Source organism: Mytilus galloprovincialis, chromosome 10 (genome assembly GCF_965363235.1).
Source record: "Mytilus galloprovincialis chromosome 10, xbMytGall1.hap1.1, whole genome shotgun sequence".
NCBI lineage: Eukaryota > Metazoa > Mollusca > Bivalvia > Mytilida > Mytilidae > Mytilus > Mytilus galloprovincialis.
In genome coordinates this window covers 9,890,250-9,911,797 of record NC_134847.1, presented here as the reverse complement: position 1 = coordinate 9,911,797, position 21,548 = coordinate 9,890,250, and the positions used below count along the sequence as shown (strand labels likewise).

The following is a 21,548-nucleotide window of genomic DNA, read 5'->3' as shown; positions in this document are numbered from 1 at the left end:
TTAAATTATTTAATTTGCATTTGATAAAAACAAGTTGGATCAGAAAGTCAACGAGAACATGTATATTGAAAGCCCTTTGTATAGGCCCTTTTATAACCGTGGAAGACTACATGTACATAATGTATATACTGACCTATACCATGTACATAGGTTGTGTTAATGTGTAGTTGGTATTCTTTTTAATTTCAGAATGTCAGTAGACAAACATTTGAGAGAAGTTTACAAGTAACTCCAGAGTTAATAGATAGACTGGGGTTAGAGAAAGAACTTGAGGTAAATATGACCATATGTTCTTATGGGTAAGACTTTTTTTCTGTATTTTACTTTAAATGATACAGAAAATCTATGGACAAACTCAAGATTGTGTTCCAGAAGGTTTGAAAGATTTTATCCTTTATATTTAATATAGGTAAGTACATTTACATGGTTTTTAAATGAGAGTCAACATCTTCCTAGGTTTATATCTTTGATAATAAGGATGACTGATACCTGAAATGTATATATACACAGTACATTAGTAAATCTTCAGAGTTTTCCATAGATGCAGCAATGTTTGGAGATGTGGACAGTAGGCAAGTTAGTGTGAATAATTCCCAGAGATATGAGTGCTTCTCTGCAAATGAAAGCTTTTTCCATGGTATCAGAGACATAATACAATAAACATGTTGACATGGCACTGCTAGTAGTGTCTTTTGTTGTGACGCTTACTGCGACTGCTCCAATTACACCAAGGTCTTCCTTCATAGGTCCACGCATTACACGTTTGACTGGAAGGAGATCCTTTTCTGTTGTTCCAAGATTGTTTGCAGATTGTAAAAGTATGATTGAACTCTGGCATCCTGTATCAGCCACCATGGACATAGTGATTGTCTTAATCTGAGAGGTGTCTTGAATGGGATGTCCAAACAATGCATGGTCCTTAGATAGGGGTGTCATGTTCACCAGGAACGTTGGGTGTGGTTTTGAAGGTCTAGCCACCCAGTGTCCATCAAATATGTGATGTTCAAGACGTGATACTTGGTTTGTCTGTTCAGATGTAGTGCACAGCTGCTCATAGATATAACCAACTTTTTCTTGTTCTGGATCTTGGGTTCCTGTGGCCCTTACCTTGAGCGCAGATTCTAGAAGATGCATCACGGTGGCCCCATGATCAACAGGTAATGCACTTGCTTGATGATTTGGTGTAATGACCTTTGACTGTACATTTAGCACATGTGAATGTCCAAGCTTCACAGTACATGTACCTAGACCTGGCCTTGTGATCATTCCTCTGTCCGTGAGCAGGACCACCACAAGCCCAACATTTGGCTCCAGCTGCTTGTGGCTTTTTCTGAGTATTACATGTGGCACTCATGGCACTAGCTGAATCTCCTACTGCACTCCTTGTGACTTTACCCTGTTCTTTCTGAGCAATAAATGATACAGTCTCTTCTAGTGTTCTATCTGTCTTGGAGTTACCTAGCAGGTCAGACATAATTTCTGGGTCTGCAATACCTCTTACTAAATTGTCCTTGATTATCTCATCACTATAGTCAAATTATGGTTGAAACCTAATTCTATACACGTTGCTTTATACTGACACAGTGACGCTTGGCCTCTGAGGCTGGCCATAAAAGTTCTGATATTTGAACTAAGTGATTGAGTCATTCTGTTCAATTTTATGCGTTGGACCAGTGTGCTTTCTTCTTTGACGGCCAGCCTTTTGATTGCCTTTAAAAGGTCTGTCTGTAGCATACTGGCAACATCACCTTGAAGGTCACGCATAATATCTGTACGAAGATTAGTCTCACAGCAGTAGAAAAGAGCTGTAGGCAAGACATTGTTTGTGATCGCCATCCCTGTTTTGTACATCTTCCACTGTCTGGTGAATGCAGACCATTGATCTGGATCACATCCTGTGGCTATAGAAGTTGGGTCTAATTTTAACTTGTGTGTGTTGACGGTTTAGCCAGAGGTGGGTGGACAGTTCTGTCATGAATCTGTAGAGCAGTGGTTACAGCAGCGGCAAATGCTTCATCCAGGTCCTGAGATTTCCAATTACAGCCGTCTATAGGGCACTGTAGAACTGACATCGTAAATCATTGTGGGTAAGCTGTTAGTTGAATATCAGTCATAAATGAGAGTCAACATCTTCCTAGGTTTATATCTTTGATAATAAGGATGACTGATACCTGAAATGCATATATACACAGTACATTTGTAAATGATTAGTTAGGGTTTTGTTACGTTGCTAAATATATTAAAAAGATCTCAGATTTCTGAAGGATCTTTAAAAAGACAATGATCTCAGATATGTTCTTATTCATTTATTTATATTTCCAGGGCCACCATGGTTGTGTTAATTGTTTGCAATGGAACGAGAAATGAACGTAAGTGCATTATCTTTTTATAAATATGCTTCGTCATGTAACAAATTGCATTGTTTCATGAAAAATTAACTTTGATTTTAAAATTAAAAATATATTTACATATGTATTGGGTAAGTATTATTATAATGCGGTAATACCTTGCAGTATATTTATATGTCAAGAAGCGAAAGTTGTAACAACTTTCAACTTTATTTGATCAATCAGACAACAATCCATACGTGTAACAATGTCCCTGTCTTATACCCCAAATTATATGTTAAGAATTAAAAAAGAAATTGTCTTATAGAGTTATACTCCAAATCTTTAGTAATACCTTCAATATTTACAGTAGATCAGTATTTTATAATCTGGTTAGCTAAGTTTTGTACTGGCTTTAACATATATTGCATGGTGCTGGAACACATATGAAAATACACAGATGTACTGGTATGTTTGCCAATAGGCTATCCGCCAATTCCCGTAATTGACCTTGTATTTAGAGATCACTTTTTTAGTTGTCTCATTTTTTGAGGGACATTGATTTTTATTTACAATTGAGAGATAGCAGAAAGAACAAATTTACCTGTGCGTAATGTGAATAATCGGTTAGGTTTTCAAATCTTTTAATTACATTAATTTGTTGTTAAACTAAATATTTTTGACATCAGAAAATATTTTTCATGAAAAATTAGTTAAACCGATGATAAATCAATTTCAAATCATCATGCTTTGCATTTTGTAAAACCCAATTTTGTCCAGTACGGAACCAGTCTACGTTGACAAAGGGAAGTAATTTGTTTAAAAAGTGTGTTATAATAGAATCAAATCTGTAATTGGCAAATGGACTATTAGACAACTATCCACTAAAGATCAATGATTGAAGATATTGACTTGATATTTGTTATATATTTAATTTGACACCATGACAAGTTATAGATGAAGTGAGAATTTTTCCAATTTAAAAAAGTTTTAACCGGTAGGGGACTTATATGATGTACATGTATTGCCACTAAGTTATTATAAGAGGAATCTGCCATTATTGAAATAGTATTTTTGTACTTCAGGTTATTAGCCAGTAGTTCAGATGATGTCCAAATTATTATATGGGATCCATTTTATCATAAAACTTTGACAACATTACGAACTAGACATGAAGGAAATATCTTCTCTGTTAAGGTAAACCTTTTTTTGATAACATTAAACGGGACAAATTCTAGACCAGATGCACATTTTGACAAATAAAGTCTCTTCTGTGATTCTTAAAAAAAAGTATTGAGAAATTTAAAATCTTTTAGAAATGTAAAGAGCTGATATCTATAATACTAAAATGACGAGGTCCAATTTGTCAGCCGTCATCACGTAAAAACGACGAATCACAGAATTCAACTTTATATATAACTAATATAGTACAAAGGTGTAGATTAAAAATTACACCACTTCAGGCCCTTTTGTTTTCCACGTAATTAATATTGCCAAAAATTAAGAAGTTCCGGGTCGAGTCCGATACCGATACCAATAGTATATTCACCTGTTACCTTTCCTTTAGCTTATCTGTACGTTCCGCATCTGACAGGCGCACCACCAAACGTTGTATTCAGGATTAATTAATATGCTATATACACGGGTCATAATCACTGGGTTGACAATACTAAATAGTCAAATTGGTAACTATTGTGGTATTTTAATCAGTAAGACTCTCTACCTTATCTGTACGTTCCGCATCTGACAGGCGCACCACCAAACGGTGTATTCAGGATTAATTAATATGCTATATACACGGGTCATAATCACAGGGTTGACACTGCTAAATTGTCAAATTGTTACCGATTGTAGTATTTTAATCAGTAAGACTTTCTAAGATTACAATACGAATACTAAAAATCTGGACTAAAAATAAGGCGTATAGGTACAGTTTTCAATTTGTTAGCAGCCACGACGTAAAACAGCGAATCAAATAATTCAACTTTATTTATAACTAATATAGGACAATGCTGTTGATTAAAAAATACTCCATCCCAGGACCTTTTGTTTTCCAAATAATTAATATTACCAATAATTAATAAGTTCCAGTTGGACGGGTATAAACAGAAAGATTTGAAAGCAGAGAAAACTGTGTATCTTATAATCGGTATGACTTTATCAGATGACAATACTAATACTAAAATAAGGCTTGCGCATAGTTATATACTTTAACATGTTTAATTCAGTCACGGACCCGTGATATCACGGGTGTGTTCTAGTATAATTGAAAAAGACAAAAAGTATAGCCAAATGGAGACAATTGCAAGGAATCAGAGCTAGGAATTTTGGAGAAAAATTTTAAATTTCAAATGATTTGTTAAGATTATAACTGTTTAACCCTATTAATTTTTTGTTGCATTTGATATTTTCAGTTTTGAAATAAAAAAAAAAGAAGATGTGGTATGATTGCCAATGAGACAACTCTCCACAAGAGACCAAAATGACACAAAAAGTTAACAGCTGTAGGTCACAATTTAAGAAAACATCTTAAAATCAGAATCTTGAATGTAAATCTATTTTTTCAGTTTCTGCCAAATTCTAATGATTCCATACTTGTATCCGTGCAGCTGATTGTAAAATCCACGTACATGATCTCAATCAAGAGGAGACGACTCACGACTTTGGTTGTCATAGCGGCAGAGTAAAACGTCTGGCTGTAGCTCCTAATGTGCCATTTATGTTCTGGAGTGCTGCTGAAGATGGTGCTATCATGTAAGTTATTAAGGGGAGATAATTCATTACATTGGTTGTCATAGCAACAGAGTAAAACATCTGGCTGTAGCTCCTAATGTGCCATTTATGTTTTGAAGGGCTGCTGAAGATGGCGCTATTATGTAAGTTATTAAGGGGAGATAATTTATTACATTGGTTGTCAAAGGGGATGATTCAATTGTCTATCTGTAGCTGAAGATGGTGTTTTCATGTAATCTATTAAAGGGAGACAACTCATGATTTTGATAACAATTAAATCATTTTATATATGACTGTAGTTGTATTCCATTATGCCATTATAATATGTATGATAAGACATGATTTGGTTTTCATTCCATTCAGAAAAGCTTAAGTGTATTGCCAAGACTCTTAATGATCTTTGAGATTTTGACATTTATGCTAACCTTTAAGTTAAACAGGGGATACATCTCATGATATTAGTTGTAATTAAGACAGAATAAAAGTCATAATTAGTTGTTTAGAATTGAAAAAGTACTACATATTGATGCCTAATGTAAATATGTTTTGTACAAATGAATACATTCTATATGATTTAATATGTCAAAGTACATTTATCTTTTGTAGGCAACATGACTTACGAACACCAGAAACCAGTAAAACTAACCCTAAAAATGTCCTGATTAATCTGAACGCCCACATGGGTGGTAATGCTGAAGCCAAATGTATAGCTATAAACCCTGTCAGACCTGAACAGATAGCTGTAGGAGCTAACGATCCATATGTAAGGCTGTACGATCGTAGAAAATTAACTTGTAAAGCCATGAAAATGCCAGAAGAAACTAATGGAAGGTATGTGAGTTATTTTATTCTTATTTTTCTGTAAGAATTTCTAAATTAAAATCTGTTTTCTAAATGCAGTGTCTAAGAACATGCCCTAAATAGAAATTGATATGAGATTGATACAGAAAGGATTGTGTAGTCTTGAGGCCTCCTAGATGACGACAGGATAAAATTGCCTGTTTTACAATGTGGGTTTGGACAAATGTTGGATTGGATCAGAACATACTTACATGTAAAAAAAACAATTCTACAACAAGACTTGTTATTAGAATTTCCAAAATATTGCACTAGATCAGCACAGTTGATCCTTGGATCAGAATGTTCACAGTGAATACTGATGATTGTGTAAAATGCACTTTAAACTATCTCTTTTTATAGTCCAAATAATTACATTAGATGCATGTTTCATCCTAATACTTTATTCAGATTGGCTAATTGCACATCACATGTTATTCCTTAAGCAGTTGTATCACACAATAAAACTTTTCATTCATGATGACACGAGGTCCCACAATAAAGTGCACAGGTAAATGAAATAAAAACTTGATAAAAGGCGTGTTTGCATGATCTTATAGGTAAACATGTAATTATAAGTATTGAATGCTTTTTTTGTAACTTTATAGGGTGGTAAAAGCGTTGACCGTGCGCACATTTTTAGTATGAAGCGCTTCCGCACTTCATACAAAATGTACTTCGGTCAACGCTTTTACACCCCAATAAATTTACAAAAAAGAGCATTCAATTCTTAAATGAAAAATTTGTGATCAGGTTTTGATTTGGAGTTGTTACAATGTACCACCAAACACCATGGCCAACATCCACCCGGTTTCACAGTGAATTACCCAATACCAGCATGAGAAGTTTTTAATTGAATTACCTTGTGTGAAGTACTGTATATGAATTGTTGATAACTTTGAAATTACTCTACAGATTGAGACATGCTCTTTTATACAAACAAGAAATAAACCTTTGCCAAAGGTAATTAGAGTATATTTACCAATGGTAATTAATGATTGTATTTTTATATTCCAGAACTTTATGGGACAGTTCATCAAATTCGATACAGTATCATCCAGATGATTTTGCAATGCAGCAAGATTCTGTCCATTATTTTATAGCAGGTAAGTGTTATAGTATATGGTGGAGAATGTGTTATTTATCTCTAGCTTTGTAGTCTCCCCTGAGCACTACAGTAATGACATTAAACAAATGTATAATTTTTTTTTATTAGAATCAGAATTTTTGATAGAAAAAATTTTATGTAGCATTTCATTAAATCACAATAATTAAGCTTATGATTTTGCCAATTTTTCCAAAATCGCAATAATAAATGCAAGCAAACATTTCTGAATTTACAGTAACACATGGATATAAATACCTGTCCAAAATGTAACAATTACATTTTTTGTTTTACAAGGCCACCTTCCGCAAAAACAGAAAGACTATAAGAAACGATACAGAACCTTAGCGTCCACCTATCTGACATTTAGTCCTGATGGAACGGAGTTATTGGTCAATCTGGGCGGAGAACAGATCTATTTATTTGATGTCAACTCACAGAGAAAAGCTGAGAAGTTTGACATATCAATGATTCAAGCTCAAAATGGAGTTGCTAAAGGTTTGTATTTTTTAATAGATATTTGGATGCCAGAATCATTATTATAAAAGAAATATTAACACTTTGAAAAAAAAAGATTTATCGGTTTGTTAAAAAGATGAAATGATAAACATTTATTATGATTGTTTGTTTAATTTTCTTATAATTTTACCATATTTCAGGCAAACTTCATATGTGCCTCATTTCTCGCCATGATCAATGTTGACAAATACTACAGAATTTACCTACACAAATGTTTTACAGGCTGTGAAATACAAACAATAATCACCAGGCAGATTTAATTGTACCTGTACTTTACTGATTATATACCTCTATAATAGAAAACCTCCAAAACTAGTACATGTGTAATATTTCAATAATGTCTGTTTTGCACTGGTTGCATTTGATTTTAAAAGATATATAGGAATGAATATTTCACTGTATATCTATCATGGATAGTAGTTTAACTCTTTATAAATATTTGCCAGTTATTTGCTCATCCTGACATACATCAGATACATAAAGGACTTTGCTTTAGTTTTGCTTTAGTCACTAATTATACCCCCGCTTTAAAAAATAGGGGTATACTGTTTTACCTCTGTCTGTCAGTCCGTCCTACCCCCGCTTTAAAAAAGGGGGGTATACTGTTTTACCTCTGTCTGTCAGTCCATCCTACCCCCGCTTTAAAAAAGGGCGGGTATACTGTTTTACCTCTGTCTGTCAGTCCGTCCGTCAGTCCGTCCATCAGTCCGTCCGTCCATCAGTCCGTCCGTCAGTCAGGCCGTCCCATGAAACTTTCGTCACATTTTTCTCAGGAACTACACATCCACCCTTTCTGTAATTTGGTATCAACATTTATATATGTCAGCCATACCGTGTGATGCGTTTTCAGATTCATCACTTGACAACTTCCTGTTTACCGAACACTTGTCTGATTTTACACATGATAGCCAAGTTGAAAATTTTCGTCACATTTTTCTCAGGAACTACAATACAAGGATTTCTGAAATTTGGTTTCAGGATTTATATAAGTCAGCTATACCGTGTGATGCGTTTCCAGATTCATCACTCGACAACTTCCTGTTTACCGAACACTTGCATATTTTTACACTATTAATATTATCCACTTGCGGCGGGGGTATCATCAGTGAGCAGTAGCTCGCAGTTTCACTTGTTTGCCTTTCAGAATCAAAAGGACTATGTGTAATCTTATTGTTTGTACACCAAAATTAAAATAACGTCATTTCATTGGTTTAATTTCCATTGTTTAGAACATTTTAAACCAATCACAAGGTTTTGGTGTACGATTTTGAAAATATTACTGAGAATGCATTAGATTCTGAAAAGACCAATCAATGATCAACTACATGTTATATTCTGTGAGATATGTCACATGGTAACTTTTTGTCTTATTTTGATTTTTCACATTTTTTATGTATCTGTCAACAGAAGCAGCTTGTATGAATGGATTTAGTCTACATAAAAATGGTACAACGAATGGGGTTGCCAATGGGGTACAGGCTGCTGCCGCGGCTGTGATGAAGGCAGAATTAGAAGTGGATGCAAAATATAGATCTGTTAAAAGGTAACAATTCAATTTCCAGGAAAACATTAAAAAAATATAGATTAAGTTTTTACAAAAGTCTTTTTGATATTGAAATGTCAGCTTAAATTATTTTGCAGTTAAACGTTGATTTTTCTTTTAAAAAAATAAAAAAAAATAAAAAAACTTTTATATGAGTTTTATAACTGTGTAATTATTATGATTACTGTAAACCAATTAATTTTCACAAGTGATTTATTTTCATGAGTTTTGCAAGTTTGAAAATAACTCTAATAAAAATCGTTACAAATATGTAAAACTTTTCCTTATTCAAATACATCATGAAAATGTGGAAATCAGGGAACTTTGATGACCGGGAAGTGAGCTTGAAAGAGCTAAAAGAAAAATAAAGTATCCTGGGAAATAAGTTTGTTTACAGTATAAAAAATTCAAATACCGCTACATTGACAATCTTTTATTGTCGACATGTTTCGCCGATTAGATGGGCTTCATCAGGACAAAGTATACAAAATTAGAACCCCTGAAGTACAAAAAAGTGGCATCATGTATGTGACGTCATAATTATCCATTGTTGACGTTGCTATGGGATACTCTATATCATTATGTAATGTTGAACAGAAAATGAATCAAACATAGTACATTGCAAAAGTGACTAAATTTAGAGTTAATCTATAATTGTTCGAATTGTCTTTAACTTTAAAATGGTTGTAAACTATTATAATGGTAAGTGTATAAATAAAATGTTTTTTTAAATAGAAATAGAAATTTGTGTAACATGAGTGTAATTTCAATGTTAGTGTACAGTTTTATAAAGTTTCTTCCTAATTTGGACAACACTTTTAGGGCACACCCCTACTACTTTGACTGGGTTCCCTTTGGCCGCAGGTAATTTATTAACTTTCGATCGCGTCAGGAATGCCATAAAGTGGTTTACTGTCGCAAAATGTCTTGGCAATGTTGGTTGAACTGGAAATGGTGGTGGGAAGGATTTATGTTCTTTGTATCTTACTTCTTTTAACTTTAATTTCCTGCAGGTTCTAAATAGTACTGGAAGTCTATCTTGGCTGTTTTGTGTCATCTTTATTTACTTTTGAAAGATCCTTTTTAAGGTTTCACACTTAAATAATTTTACATTTAGTTTTCTGATGGCACGGAATGATGGTACATATAAATTTTGATATATTGGCCGTCCTGTTGTAGGAATGCAATCCTCTGTTTGTTCTTCATATAATTTTCCTTTTGTTTGGTGGTTTCTTGGCAGTAATTGATGGTATCAGTTGTTTGTTGGCTTTGAATTCTTCCTTCTTGCTCGGTGTAGAGATGGCCATGGGGTTGGCGCTGTGTGGTATAAAAAATTGTAGATTTTAAAGTGTAAGAATCATGGTTGGTTGCTTATAATATTTTTTTTAATATTTTTTTTAATCAGTGTTATAGATTTGAAGAAATGTTTTATTGATTTTAGGCACAAACTGGATAATAAAGGCTTACCACAGGGTGTGGAGTTACTAAAGAAGAAGGCAAACAGTTATTTTGAAAAAGAACATTATTCTAAGGCTATTTATTTATATAACCAAGCCATAGCTAGATCTTCTAATTCATCTGTGTTGTTTGGGAATAGGGCAGCAGCTTACATGAAAAGAAAATGGTAGGTTGCTTTTGTAATGACTTGACTTCAATGGAACATTTTGAAAGTGAAGGGCCATTTGGGGCTAATGTTTTATATATTTGAAGTTAGCAAAAGCAGTATATATTCAGTAGGAGCTGTTTATGGTCTCCATTATTAAGCTTCATTATTTCAAGATTAAAAGTTGTACATGTTTAGTTATAAACAGTCAGGGGACGACTTTTAAAAAGAGTGATTTTCTAAATCACTTATTCAAGTAACATTATTTCCACAAAGGTTGGAAGTTAGAGTTGTCTTTCTTTAATAATCACCTATCTAAGTAGTACAAATTAATCACAAGAAGAAGTGATTTAATTTTATTGTAGCTATACATATAGAATACTAATGATCCAGGGACTAATTATGTTTCTAAAATTATCAGAACCAACATCTGTGTTGATAGGATGACCAGGTCATTTCAGGTGATGACCTTGTACTGAATATAGGATAATGACATAAAAATCACTTGTTAACGTATCATACCTCAATTTCCTTCCCAAAAATCACTTCTTTAAGTATCATTATTTTAATAACCCCCACTAATTTCAACACCCCCCAACATTGAAATTTATATCGCGAACAGTAGAATTTTATTACATAATCTGAAGGATGAAACCTTGATCTTCACAGGAAAAATACTCCTACTGCTGGGAAAAATCTGTTAAAAAAGTATCAGTTCATTATGTAAAGCCATTATTATAGCATTTTTTCAACTAAAATAGAATTTGCAGCTAAATAATAGCATTAAAGGCATAAACCTTGCTACTTAAAAGAAGCAAAAGGTAATTTTTTTTCAATTTTTCTAATGAAAAGATATTATTTAAACCTATGTGTTTAAAATTTTGGTAAAACTACAAAATCACAAATTGTGACAAAACTTTGAATATGCTACTTAAATAAGTGATTTAAAAATCACTTATTTAAGTAAGTCCCCTGACTGATAAACAAGTGCAAAAGTGAAATAGACTAGTTAATTTGGGCTCAAAATGGTCTAAATATATTTCTCTTTCACCAAAAGTTTCATTTCTGCAAATTTATTGTTTAGTTTAAGTAAACAAGGACATCAAAAGCACCATTATATGTCGGAGTAGTTCTACTATTACATACATTCTAAATTGGAAGGAGTAAATAGTGTCTGACACCTTAATAAATACTTAATATATTTGAAAGACCACACAGTTTAAAATTCCAGTTTTCCTTTTCACATCTTTATTACATGTATGAGGTCTAGAATGTCAACTGGTATAGGGAATTCTCAAAACCTTCAGTTTCATTGGTATTTTTTGTTGAAGAGTGGTAAATAGCCTCATTTGCAGATTAATACTCTCATAAAACTCACTTCTGAATAGTTGAAATTTTAACCGTTTAACCTTTAATATTTCAGGGATGGTGATTTATATGCAGCATTAAAAGATTGTCATAGTGCTTTACAATTAGATCCAAACCGTTTAAAAGCTCATTTTCGATTGTCTAGATGTTTGTATGAGTTGTCATGGCCACAGGAAGCTTATGATTGTTTACAGCAATTTAAAAATAAGTTTCCAGATTATGCAAAAAGTAATGCTTGTGAAGCTTTAGACAAAGACATTAAAGCAGCCATTAGCTCCAATGCAGGTAAGTAATAGAGTTCCAAGTGGGTTTGGATGGGATTCAAATGGAGAAAAATGGGGAAAAAAGAAGAAAAGTTAATAATGAGATGGTTAAATATAAAGAATAAAGAATAATGGATAAAACAAAATAGATAATAGAGAAAAATGGCTTTGAAATTAAACAATAAAGGAATGAAAACTTTATAATTCAATTATTTTAGTTCTCTAACTATAGACTTTTTAGAGAAATGCCTTTTTGTCTTGCAAAGAAAAAATGATAGAGGCAGAAACATTTTCATATTGTAAAAAATTTGACAAGATACCTTAATAAAAATTAAAAAATAAAAAAAAGAAGAAGAAAGGCAGGATGGCAAAAAGAAAAAGAGGAACAACATTGGACAAAACACTGCGCCAACAACTAAAATTATTTATTAAATTGTTTCACATTTTGTCATGTCATGGGCTTTCCTAAACGATGGTTGAAGAGTGTATAGTAACCGATAGTTGCTTACATACATCCTACACATTCTTTGACTCTGGGTGGATAATTAATTTCTGCAATGTGAACCATTTATAGCACATCTCCATATTTTTTATTTGTTTTCCTGTATTAAAATGTTAAACTTTTTTGTTTGTTAAGATGATCATGTAAATGCAATTAACATTATAAAATAATACATTAAATTAAATATTTGAAGTATTGTTCCTTCATGATGTTCTTGGCATATTCCTATTATAAAAAGAATTTTTTTTGTAACAAAAGATGAGAAAGACCCAGATAATGCTGTAGATCCACAAGCTGCTATGAGAAAGAAGTCCTTCCCAATATCTGACCAGGAGAAGTTATGGCGGGAAGCAGCCTTTGACCATGAGTCCAGGTTCTGTGGGCATTGCAATACAACTACAGATATAAAAGAAGCCAACTATTTTGGAAGGTAATATTTAGTTGAATTTACTTTAGTAAGAGCGACATGCTTGCAGTCAATAGAGTAGATACTGTCAAGTCTGGTAATTTCACATGTCCCAGTCTTCACACTTAAACCACAAGTCATTGGCTTGTAAAAAGGCTTTCAGGCTTGTAAAACTCTTCTCTACAAGCCAATAGAAACCAACTAAAATTTAAAAGAAATTGAGTTTCGACTTGTGGACTGCTAAGTTTATCATGAAGGAAGATGTCCTGTAAGTCTTTGAATTTAAACTTAACATTTGCTAACTATTTATTGGATCATGATTAAAATCATAATGAGCCAACTGTTCAATTGTTAAAGGAATTGAGGTAAAGATGATAACTAAGAAATATATGGACGAGTGTACTTTTGATATTATGGTAAAATATATTGAACACGGTATATAAATATAGAAAATGATAATCTCATGGCTTTGTTGGTGATCTTAATCTTGTGTCCTTCAGCCAAAAGCAAAAGCTCCTCTAGATCGCTCTTTATATTGTAGAAATATATTTCAAATATTGTCACATATGTATTTTATATAACTAACTTTTTGCCTGTTAAATACAAATTAAACACAGTTACTGTAAATGCAGAAACTTGCACATTTTATTATTGCGAAGAATTACGTCATGAAAGGTTTTGCAAAATCAAAATTGGCAAAGGTAGCAAAATTTAATTCAGTATCTCCCAAAGTTGTAATAGATAATCTCATATGTTTGTCACTTGTTCCACAGTTGAAATAATAAATGAAAAAATAAAAAAAGAAATTGAAATTTTCTAAATTTACAATACATGTATATTATGTTAATTTTTGTAGCAATGGTCAGTATATAGTGGCAGGATCTGATGATGGTTCTTTCTTTATATGGGAGAAGAATACTACAAATATTGTACGGGTATTAAAGGGAGACGACTCTATAGTAAATTGTCTACAGCCACATCCAAGTCATTGTTTGTTAGCCACCAGTGGAATAGATCCAGTGGTACGATTGTGGAGTCCTTTAGCAGAGGTATGTATTCATTTGGGGATGATTGACAGATTGATTGGCTAGTGTTCAATGTCTTGTTGAGAGTTGTCTCATTGGCAATCTTACCACATCTTCTTTTTTATATTAAAAGAAAGATGACTTGTTAGATACATTTCCATAGATCTTGCTTGCTTCTGAAAGGATCGTGATTAAATTGTCCATGTAAAAAAGTCTGACTGTCAGGACCATGGGTTTTACTATTGATTCCTTTATTTTTTGTGGGTATCATTTTATGTGGATTGAGGGAAAAGTTATATTTTCTTCAATATTTGATTCATGGTATTTGCCAAAATCTACATATAGAAAATCAGTATTTCATTTATTTTATTATTGAATTACGTAGTTCACTTTTAGCTTTACCCACAAAATCCAAATTGATATCTCAGAATGATAACAAATTCATAGTAGACTTTGATTGTATTTGTTTCTGTAAAGTTAGCTTTTTCGATGTTATATTAAGGCATTATATATAGAGAATAATACATGGCAAAATCCGTATCATATGTCGTATCATCCCGAGACATCAATATCAGCCCAAGGGCCTTTAGGCCCGAGGGATGATATTGGTCGAGGGTGATACGGCATGTGATACGGATTTTGCCATGTATTATACGCTTTATCATATATTTCAACAGAAGAGTATTATATTATATGAACTGTTTTCTGATCCCGATAGATTAGCACTGGGTTACCTTCAGTTCTGCTTTTGTCTTGGTTCAAAGCCTTAAAATAACTGCTTATACAAAGCACCTGGGTTACCTTACCATTTGCCTGCTGCTGTTTTAAAAATATTTTGTTTATTATTGTATTTATTTGAGTGTTTTGTATTTTTTATAGTTGCATTTAGTGTGCCAAAAAATATGCAAACTTGATGTTCGTGACGTCACATACAATATCAAAATTTGACGTTCGTGACGTTACATACCAAACAATGACGTCATTAAAAAAAAATGACCTATTTTGAGGAAATTTTTTCTTAAGCAAAAAAAAATACAAAAAACTTTATGTAAAAAAAAAAAAAAAAAAAAAAAAGGTATGCGATACGGGTTTTACCATGCGATACGGGGTATGCGATACGGGTTTAGCTATGCGATACGGGGTATGCGATACAGGGTAGGTGATACAGACTGGAAAAACAACCTTTATTAGATATACAAAATAGCTGTATTTTGTACTAAATATATGATAAATATAATTATCTTCCCTCAAATTTATCCAGATTTTTTTTAATATACTAGCTTCGATAAAACTTCTGAATTTTCAGGATAAGAAAATAAGAAATATTTCTGGATTCTACTTCAGACTGCACTTGGTTCAGTTTTGATGCAAAAAATAAAAGAATAATTTTGTTTTTTTAAATTATGCTAATTTAGATCTCCTTCTCTATTTTTCTATTTGATGGGCCAGGATTGGGTTTACAGAATAGAGAATAAATTGCAAAATATAAATGATAGAATGGGATAAAATTTAAGAACAGAAAAAAATAGACAAAAAAGATAGAGAATAGAGAATGACCATGATAAAGGGGTATCAAAATAGAAGGAATAGTGAATAACTTTTTTTATTTAAATAATTCTATAATAATTGAAACGACTACTCTGTGAAAATTCTAAATTGAAAACTGATGAAATTCTTATCTTTCAGGATGGTTCAAAGAATGAAAGAGAAATAGATAACTCAGATGACGCAGCATTAGCCAATCAAAAGAGAATGAATGCTGACCCCTTAGAGGTCATGCTAATGAACATGGGATACCGGATCACTGGAGTGTTTGATGTAGATGAAGAAGAAGAGCAGAGGGGTGACCAAGGGGTTAATTGTCGACCCAGTTGAGTTGCCTTGATTTATAGATTAATAATTTAAGACAGTTTATTAAGTTTAAAACTTGTTTTTGTATATGAATTGTTATTGTGATGTTGTTAAACCAGATTATGATACATAATTATTTAAATGGCTGTATAACAGTATTTGTCCCCTGTGTAAGGGCCTCATTGCTTGATAGATTTTTGTTATCTCCCTTTGCTTATTTTAATGTATGACAAGTCTGGATCATACATATGTTTTGAAGTAAAAATTGAAGAGGTCATTGATCCATGCTTTCTTTTGATTTGAATAGAAGAAAGAAAATCAAAATGTATACATAGTTAGGTATTGTTTTAATTCTTAATGGATTTTGTATTTTTGATTATAAATCATAATGAATTCAAAAATATGTGAAGGAAATAAACACTGTTATTTTAATTCTTTTTGAAAACAAATTTGTGAAAATGTAAACAATTTGTATTTTCATGTAATATTTGTATTCTTAAAATATTCTTCTATATATCAATTTAAATAATTCTTACTAAAATTTGCTCAAAATCTCTCTGTTTTGTGTATCTTTGTAAAATGATATACTCGCTTGGAATGATATGTGTTAGATATAAGATATTTTTGTCGGAGGGAAGTAATAAAATCATTTGTTTCTGCTTTCAAGCTTACATAAAAAAAAACATTAAATGATCTAGACAAAAGCTCAAAAGAAAATATAACTGTTTATAATCATGAATTTTTTTAACAGTTAACGCTAATGATCTGAAACCCTTTCCTAAAAAATTTATCCCTTATATCAATGTAAAATATTTCATAAATTTCATAGATTTTCAATTTCGGATTTTCTCCTTTTATCCCAAAATTCCTATTGTAACCTCTAATTAATTTTAACAGTATGCTCAAGTTTGATGTATTTGCTTGAAGCATTTTTTTAAGGTATCCTGTATTAAAAGATGCTCAATGTTAAGAAATGAAAAAATCAATTCGAATATCAATTTATATGTTTAAAGATATATATATATATTACGGATTACAAATATGTCGAGGTTTGTGATTGGATAACAACCCAGAGATGTCAGTATATATTCAGGAAACTGCCGGGGTAAATACGACGTTTTAATCCCCAATTGGAACCTCAAAAACGTCATCATAACACCGGTTACTATGTGACGTAGTCAAAAGCTATCAGACTGTCAGAGGTTCACAGAGGGAAAATAATGACGTGCTTCAGTCAATAATTCATTTTTGATACAAAATCATGCAATTTACACTTTTAATACTTAAATTTAATGTCAAAAGTGTTATTATAAATTATTACATACACGATAAAATTATGTTCACAGCAAATCAGAAAATCCTTCACGTATGCCGAACATATCAGGTTGGGTTTTTCAATATATATGTGTTGTCAACAAATACCTGCACTGGAAAATAACATTAAGTCAGGGGTAATCCGTAATATATGTGTAATTCAGGTCTCAGAAAGGGTATATACTGTGACATTCCCGGCTTAGGGCTTATATCCCCTTCGCCTTCGGCTCAGGGGATATAAACTCTAAGCCGGGAATGTCACAGTATATACCCTGTCTTAAGACCTGAATAACATATAATATCATTACTTATTTCATATCCTTTACACAACCAGTTGATTAATATATATTTGATAACTAATAATTTGATAAATTTTTCTCGATTTTGTCATTTGTCAGTTTTCAATTATGATATCAAATTGTCTTACAATTCTCTTGTTTTGGCTATTTAGATGTCATCAAAAACCTGATGCACGTTTTGAGCATATGCAATGGCGGTTCTTCATCCATTTTATTAATAAAAAAAATCATTGCTTCTAAGCATGACAAGAAGTGTGTTTATAAATTGTGTATAAAGTACAGTGATTGTAAATTCAGACCATATTGCTTATATTCATTATTACAATAATTACTGGAGGCAAATCAAATTTTTCTCAGTTAATGCTTCATAAAATTTTAAAATGTGAAGTTGAAATAATGTACTAAAATTTCTGTTATATTTTTTTAAATCCGAAAATGGTATCAAATATTATTGAGGATTGTGCATTAGTTATTTTATTTCATAATGAAGTCATTATTTTTTTCAATTTGTTTGAGCTTCTAGTTTTTAAGAAAAAGGGTATAAAAACAAGGAGAATGCATTATTAACCATAACTTGTAAATAAATAAATTTATGTGAAGTGTTTTAGTAATTATACCACATATCTTGAAGTTTGGAAAAATAAACAGATTTTTTATTATACAAAAAATCAAAAAAGAATGGAAGAAATCATTTAACTTTTTTTTCACTTTTTCACCTTTTAGCTTATTCTAATTAGACCATTAAGTCATTATTGTATTACATAAAAAGTAAAATCACAAAAAAACTGAACTCAGAGGAAAATCAATTCGGAAAGTCTGTAATCACATTTTTCTCAGTTAATGCATTGTATTCATTACACTTTTCTTATTTGTAACTTTGCAATTACTTCTGTTCTGGTTAACCAATTAAACTGAAATTTTATCAAAACAATTGTTGCCTCTAATGAATTGTTTTGAATGAAAATTGCAATTTTGACTCTGATTATTTGAGACAATAGTCACAAAAGGACAACACAAAATATGACTTATGCTAATACCCTTAACTTCCTTTTGTATATTCTGTATTTATATAGCAAGGGTTTGTTAAAGCATATACCAGTAATGTTTCAATATATAATGATTATTAATGTATTAAAAATGATTGACTTGGCAAAACACTAAAGCAAGATTAAGCTTGTTAAAAGCAAATACTCCCTATTGTATACTTCTATAAACCTCTATATAATGTGTTTGATTGAGTGATAGACATCTATGGCAATTACAATGTCATAGATAAATTATAAATAGTATTATGCATGTGATCATGTTTTATTCAGTTATTTTATTTTGTACCAGGAAGGTACTTATTTCAACATATTGTTTTAATTGCCATGCTTGCAGATTATTTGTAACAAAAAGCTTTAATGAAAAGCTACAAATTAAAAAATTATCATGTTCTGCTGTTTTGATTTCCAATTTAATATACTATTTCCAAAGCTTCGGCTTTTAACCAGAGACAAAAAATAAACCTATGGATATTAAAACTACAGGTTATTAACTATACATCCTCCCACAATATACAAAGCTGACATCATTAAGTCATAGTTTTCAGATTGTAAATGAATGCAAACAAGATGCCAATGCTTAAATTTAAAAACTTTATGTCTTACAGTTTGAGTGGTCCTAGGTTTGCTGACTGGTCTAAGTTGGTACTTCTGTAATCACTAGCCAGTCAACTCTGAGGTTATGAATTCAAACCCTGCTCCTGTTGGTGCACCCGACTCCAATTTTATACCAATAAACACGGCCGCCACAAAATAGCCCCATAATGATGCTTGAAAATTGCTTTAAAACACAAAACATCCAAACAAATCAATCAACCTTACAGTTTGAATATGTAATTTTTTTGAAGATGAAGATTTGTAATGGATTTGTGTTTAATGATCAGTTGCAAATATTGTGTTTGTATCAGCAAGATGTGTTTATAACATATGCAGTATTATTTTCTTTAATTACTGCATTCGCCAGACGATTTTCTCTGTTGTAATAACATCTGTATACTGACAAGATAGAAAAAAAAAATTAATTTAGAAATTTTAAAGAAAAATAAGGTTCCTATTTTTATCTGCAAATTGCCCTTTAGTAGATTTGGCTATTCCCATTTCATTTAGCTGCTTACGTACATATGAAACCATTTAATCATTCCATTTAACTTTAAAGTTGTTGGTTTGAAGTGTACTGCTAGCATCAAATCCATATTTTGGGACGCAATATATTTATGAAGTGCTATGTTCATCTAAAGGAATTATTATCTGTTTGTATGTGTTATCTTCTATGTCTATTTTGTTCAGGTATTTTTATAGTTTTGAATTCAGTAGTGTTTGAGATTTGGGTTGCATTTTATCCATTACAGTTCGGTAGTTTTTCGAACAATTCAGTAAATTAATGTTTTGAATCAACTATTGACCACTCACTACAACGATTTCTAATAGTATGTAGTAGCAGGATCTGACGACTGTTCTTTCATACATGGAAGAGGAATACTACAAATACTGTACGGGTATTAAAGGTAAATTTTCAACAGACACACACTTTTTTTTTAAAGTAATTTGTAGCTAGTGGCCCTTTAAGACACAATCGTCTGCCTTATTTACAGATTTTTATTTAGATACCTATGAAATTTTTGAATTTAGAGGATGAGAAAACTTACTAGAATTAGCAATAAGTTGGAAATTTACTCGAGCCTATGAAGAAGTTTTGCAGCTACCTATGGACTTTGTTATTAAGGGTTTTGCACATTTCTTTATAAATTAGTTTAAAATCTTTATTTTAATTACTTGGAAAGGAAGTCTGCAAAACTTATAAATTCAGAATGATGAACTTATCTTTCATGATAGTTCAAAGAATGAAAGAGAAATTGATAACTCAGCATTAACCAATGCAATCAAAAGCGAATGAATGCTGTACCCTTAGATGTCATGCTAATGAACATAGAAATACCGGATTACTGGTGTTCTTGATGAAGATGAAGAAGAAGAACACAGGGGTGACCAAGGGGTCAATTGCAGACCCAGTTTAGTTGCCTTATATATTTAAGACAGTTGTATATCAATTGTTATTGACATGTTATTAGATAAAGGCAACAGTAATTTGAATAGGTTTACTCGAAAACAAACCATGGTATATATTGTACTCATTTTATGTAGAAAGTTGCGAATTCATACTGATAAATAAAGACAAAAGTAACAAACCGCTGTTCAATAGTCATAAATCGAGTAAGCGAAAACAAATCCCGATCACAAACCAAAATCAAGAAAACACTTCTACTATAATATGTATAAGAGGAAATCTTACATTAAAAAAATATGTAATATCAACACGTGTACTCTGATGTTATAACTCATTAGAATCAGAGTTGGCAAAGTATTTCCCGCCCGGGAATTCCCACCGGGTTTTCCTGGACTGGCCAATACTCCCTGAAACGGGCATTACTGGGCAAAATGATTTTAACACAAATTAGTAAAAATGGTGTAGTTTCATAGTATTTAATTTACTTTAATATACTTTTTCTACAGATAAACATTTTCAGTCTTTACTAGACGAATGAAAAATTCAATTTCATTCTTTTCTCCGTTAATTCTGTATATGTAGGCAGAATACAAGATTTGCACATTTAAGGATATACCTTGTTAATTACCAAGAATTGTTTCAATAATCCAAACTTTGAAACAAATGCATTTTATTGGAGTGTTTAAGTGAATTGTTAATTTTAATTGTAATACATTAATAAATTTGCCAAATAAACTCCCTAAAGGGGGTCATTTCATTACCACTTATAGAATTGAAACTGTTGATTATTGTTACATAAACAAAT

General features: G+C 31.8%; 1 protein-coding gene across 2 annotated transcripts; it reads left to right on the top strand.

Annotated features, from left to right (window-relative positions):
* Nucleotides 1–3,412: 3,412 nt before the first annotated feature.
* LOC143049799 (WD and tetratricopeptide repeats protein 1-like) lies at nt 3,413–19,132 on the top strand. 2 transcript variants are annotated; one of them, XM_076223536.1, is made up of 11 exons: nt 3,413–3,524; nt 4,895–5,081; nt 5,667–5,891; nt 6,915–7,003; nt 7,300–7,500; nt 8,929–9,064; nt 10,506–10,688; nt 12,091–12,320; nt 13,059–13,230; nt 14,063–14,255; nt 15,918–19,132. In XM_076223536.1, the coding sequence occupies exons 2-11, from the start codon at nt 5,047–5,049 to the stop codon at nt 16,104–16,106; spliced, it is 1,653 nt and encodes a 550-aa protein (XP_076079651.1). In that variant the 5' UTR covers nt 3,413–3,524; nt 4,895–5,046; the 3' UTR covers nt 16,107–19,132. The 2 variants fall into 2 exon arrangements, with proteins under 2 accessions (XP_076079651.1, XP_076079652.1); XM_076223537.1 differs by lacking the exons at nt 3,413–3,524; nt 4,895–5,081 and adding an exon at nt 5,121–5,203.
* The last annotated feature ends 2,416 nt before the right edge of the window (nt 19,133–21,548 follow it).

Coding starts and splice junctions, on each gene's coding strand:
- LOC143049799 (XM_076223536.1), top strand. CDS start 5,047: ATGTTCTGGAGTGCTGCTGAAGATGGTGCTATCAT. Junction 7,004..7,299: donor TGTCCATTATTTTATAGCAG/GTAAGTGTTATA, acceptor TTGTTTTACAAG/GCCACCTTCCGCAAAAACAG. Junction 14,256..15,917: donor TGTGGAGTCCTTTAGCAGAG/GTATGTATTCAT, acceptor CTTATCTTTCAG/GATGGTTCAAAGAATGAAAG.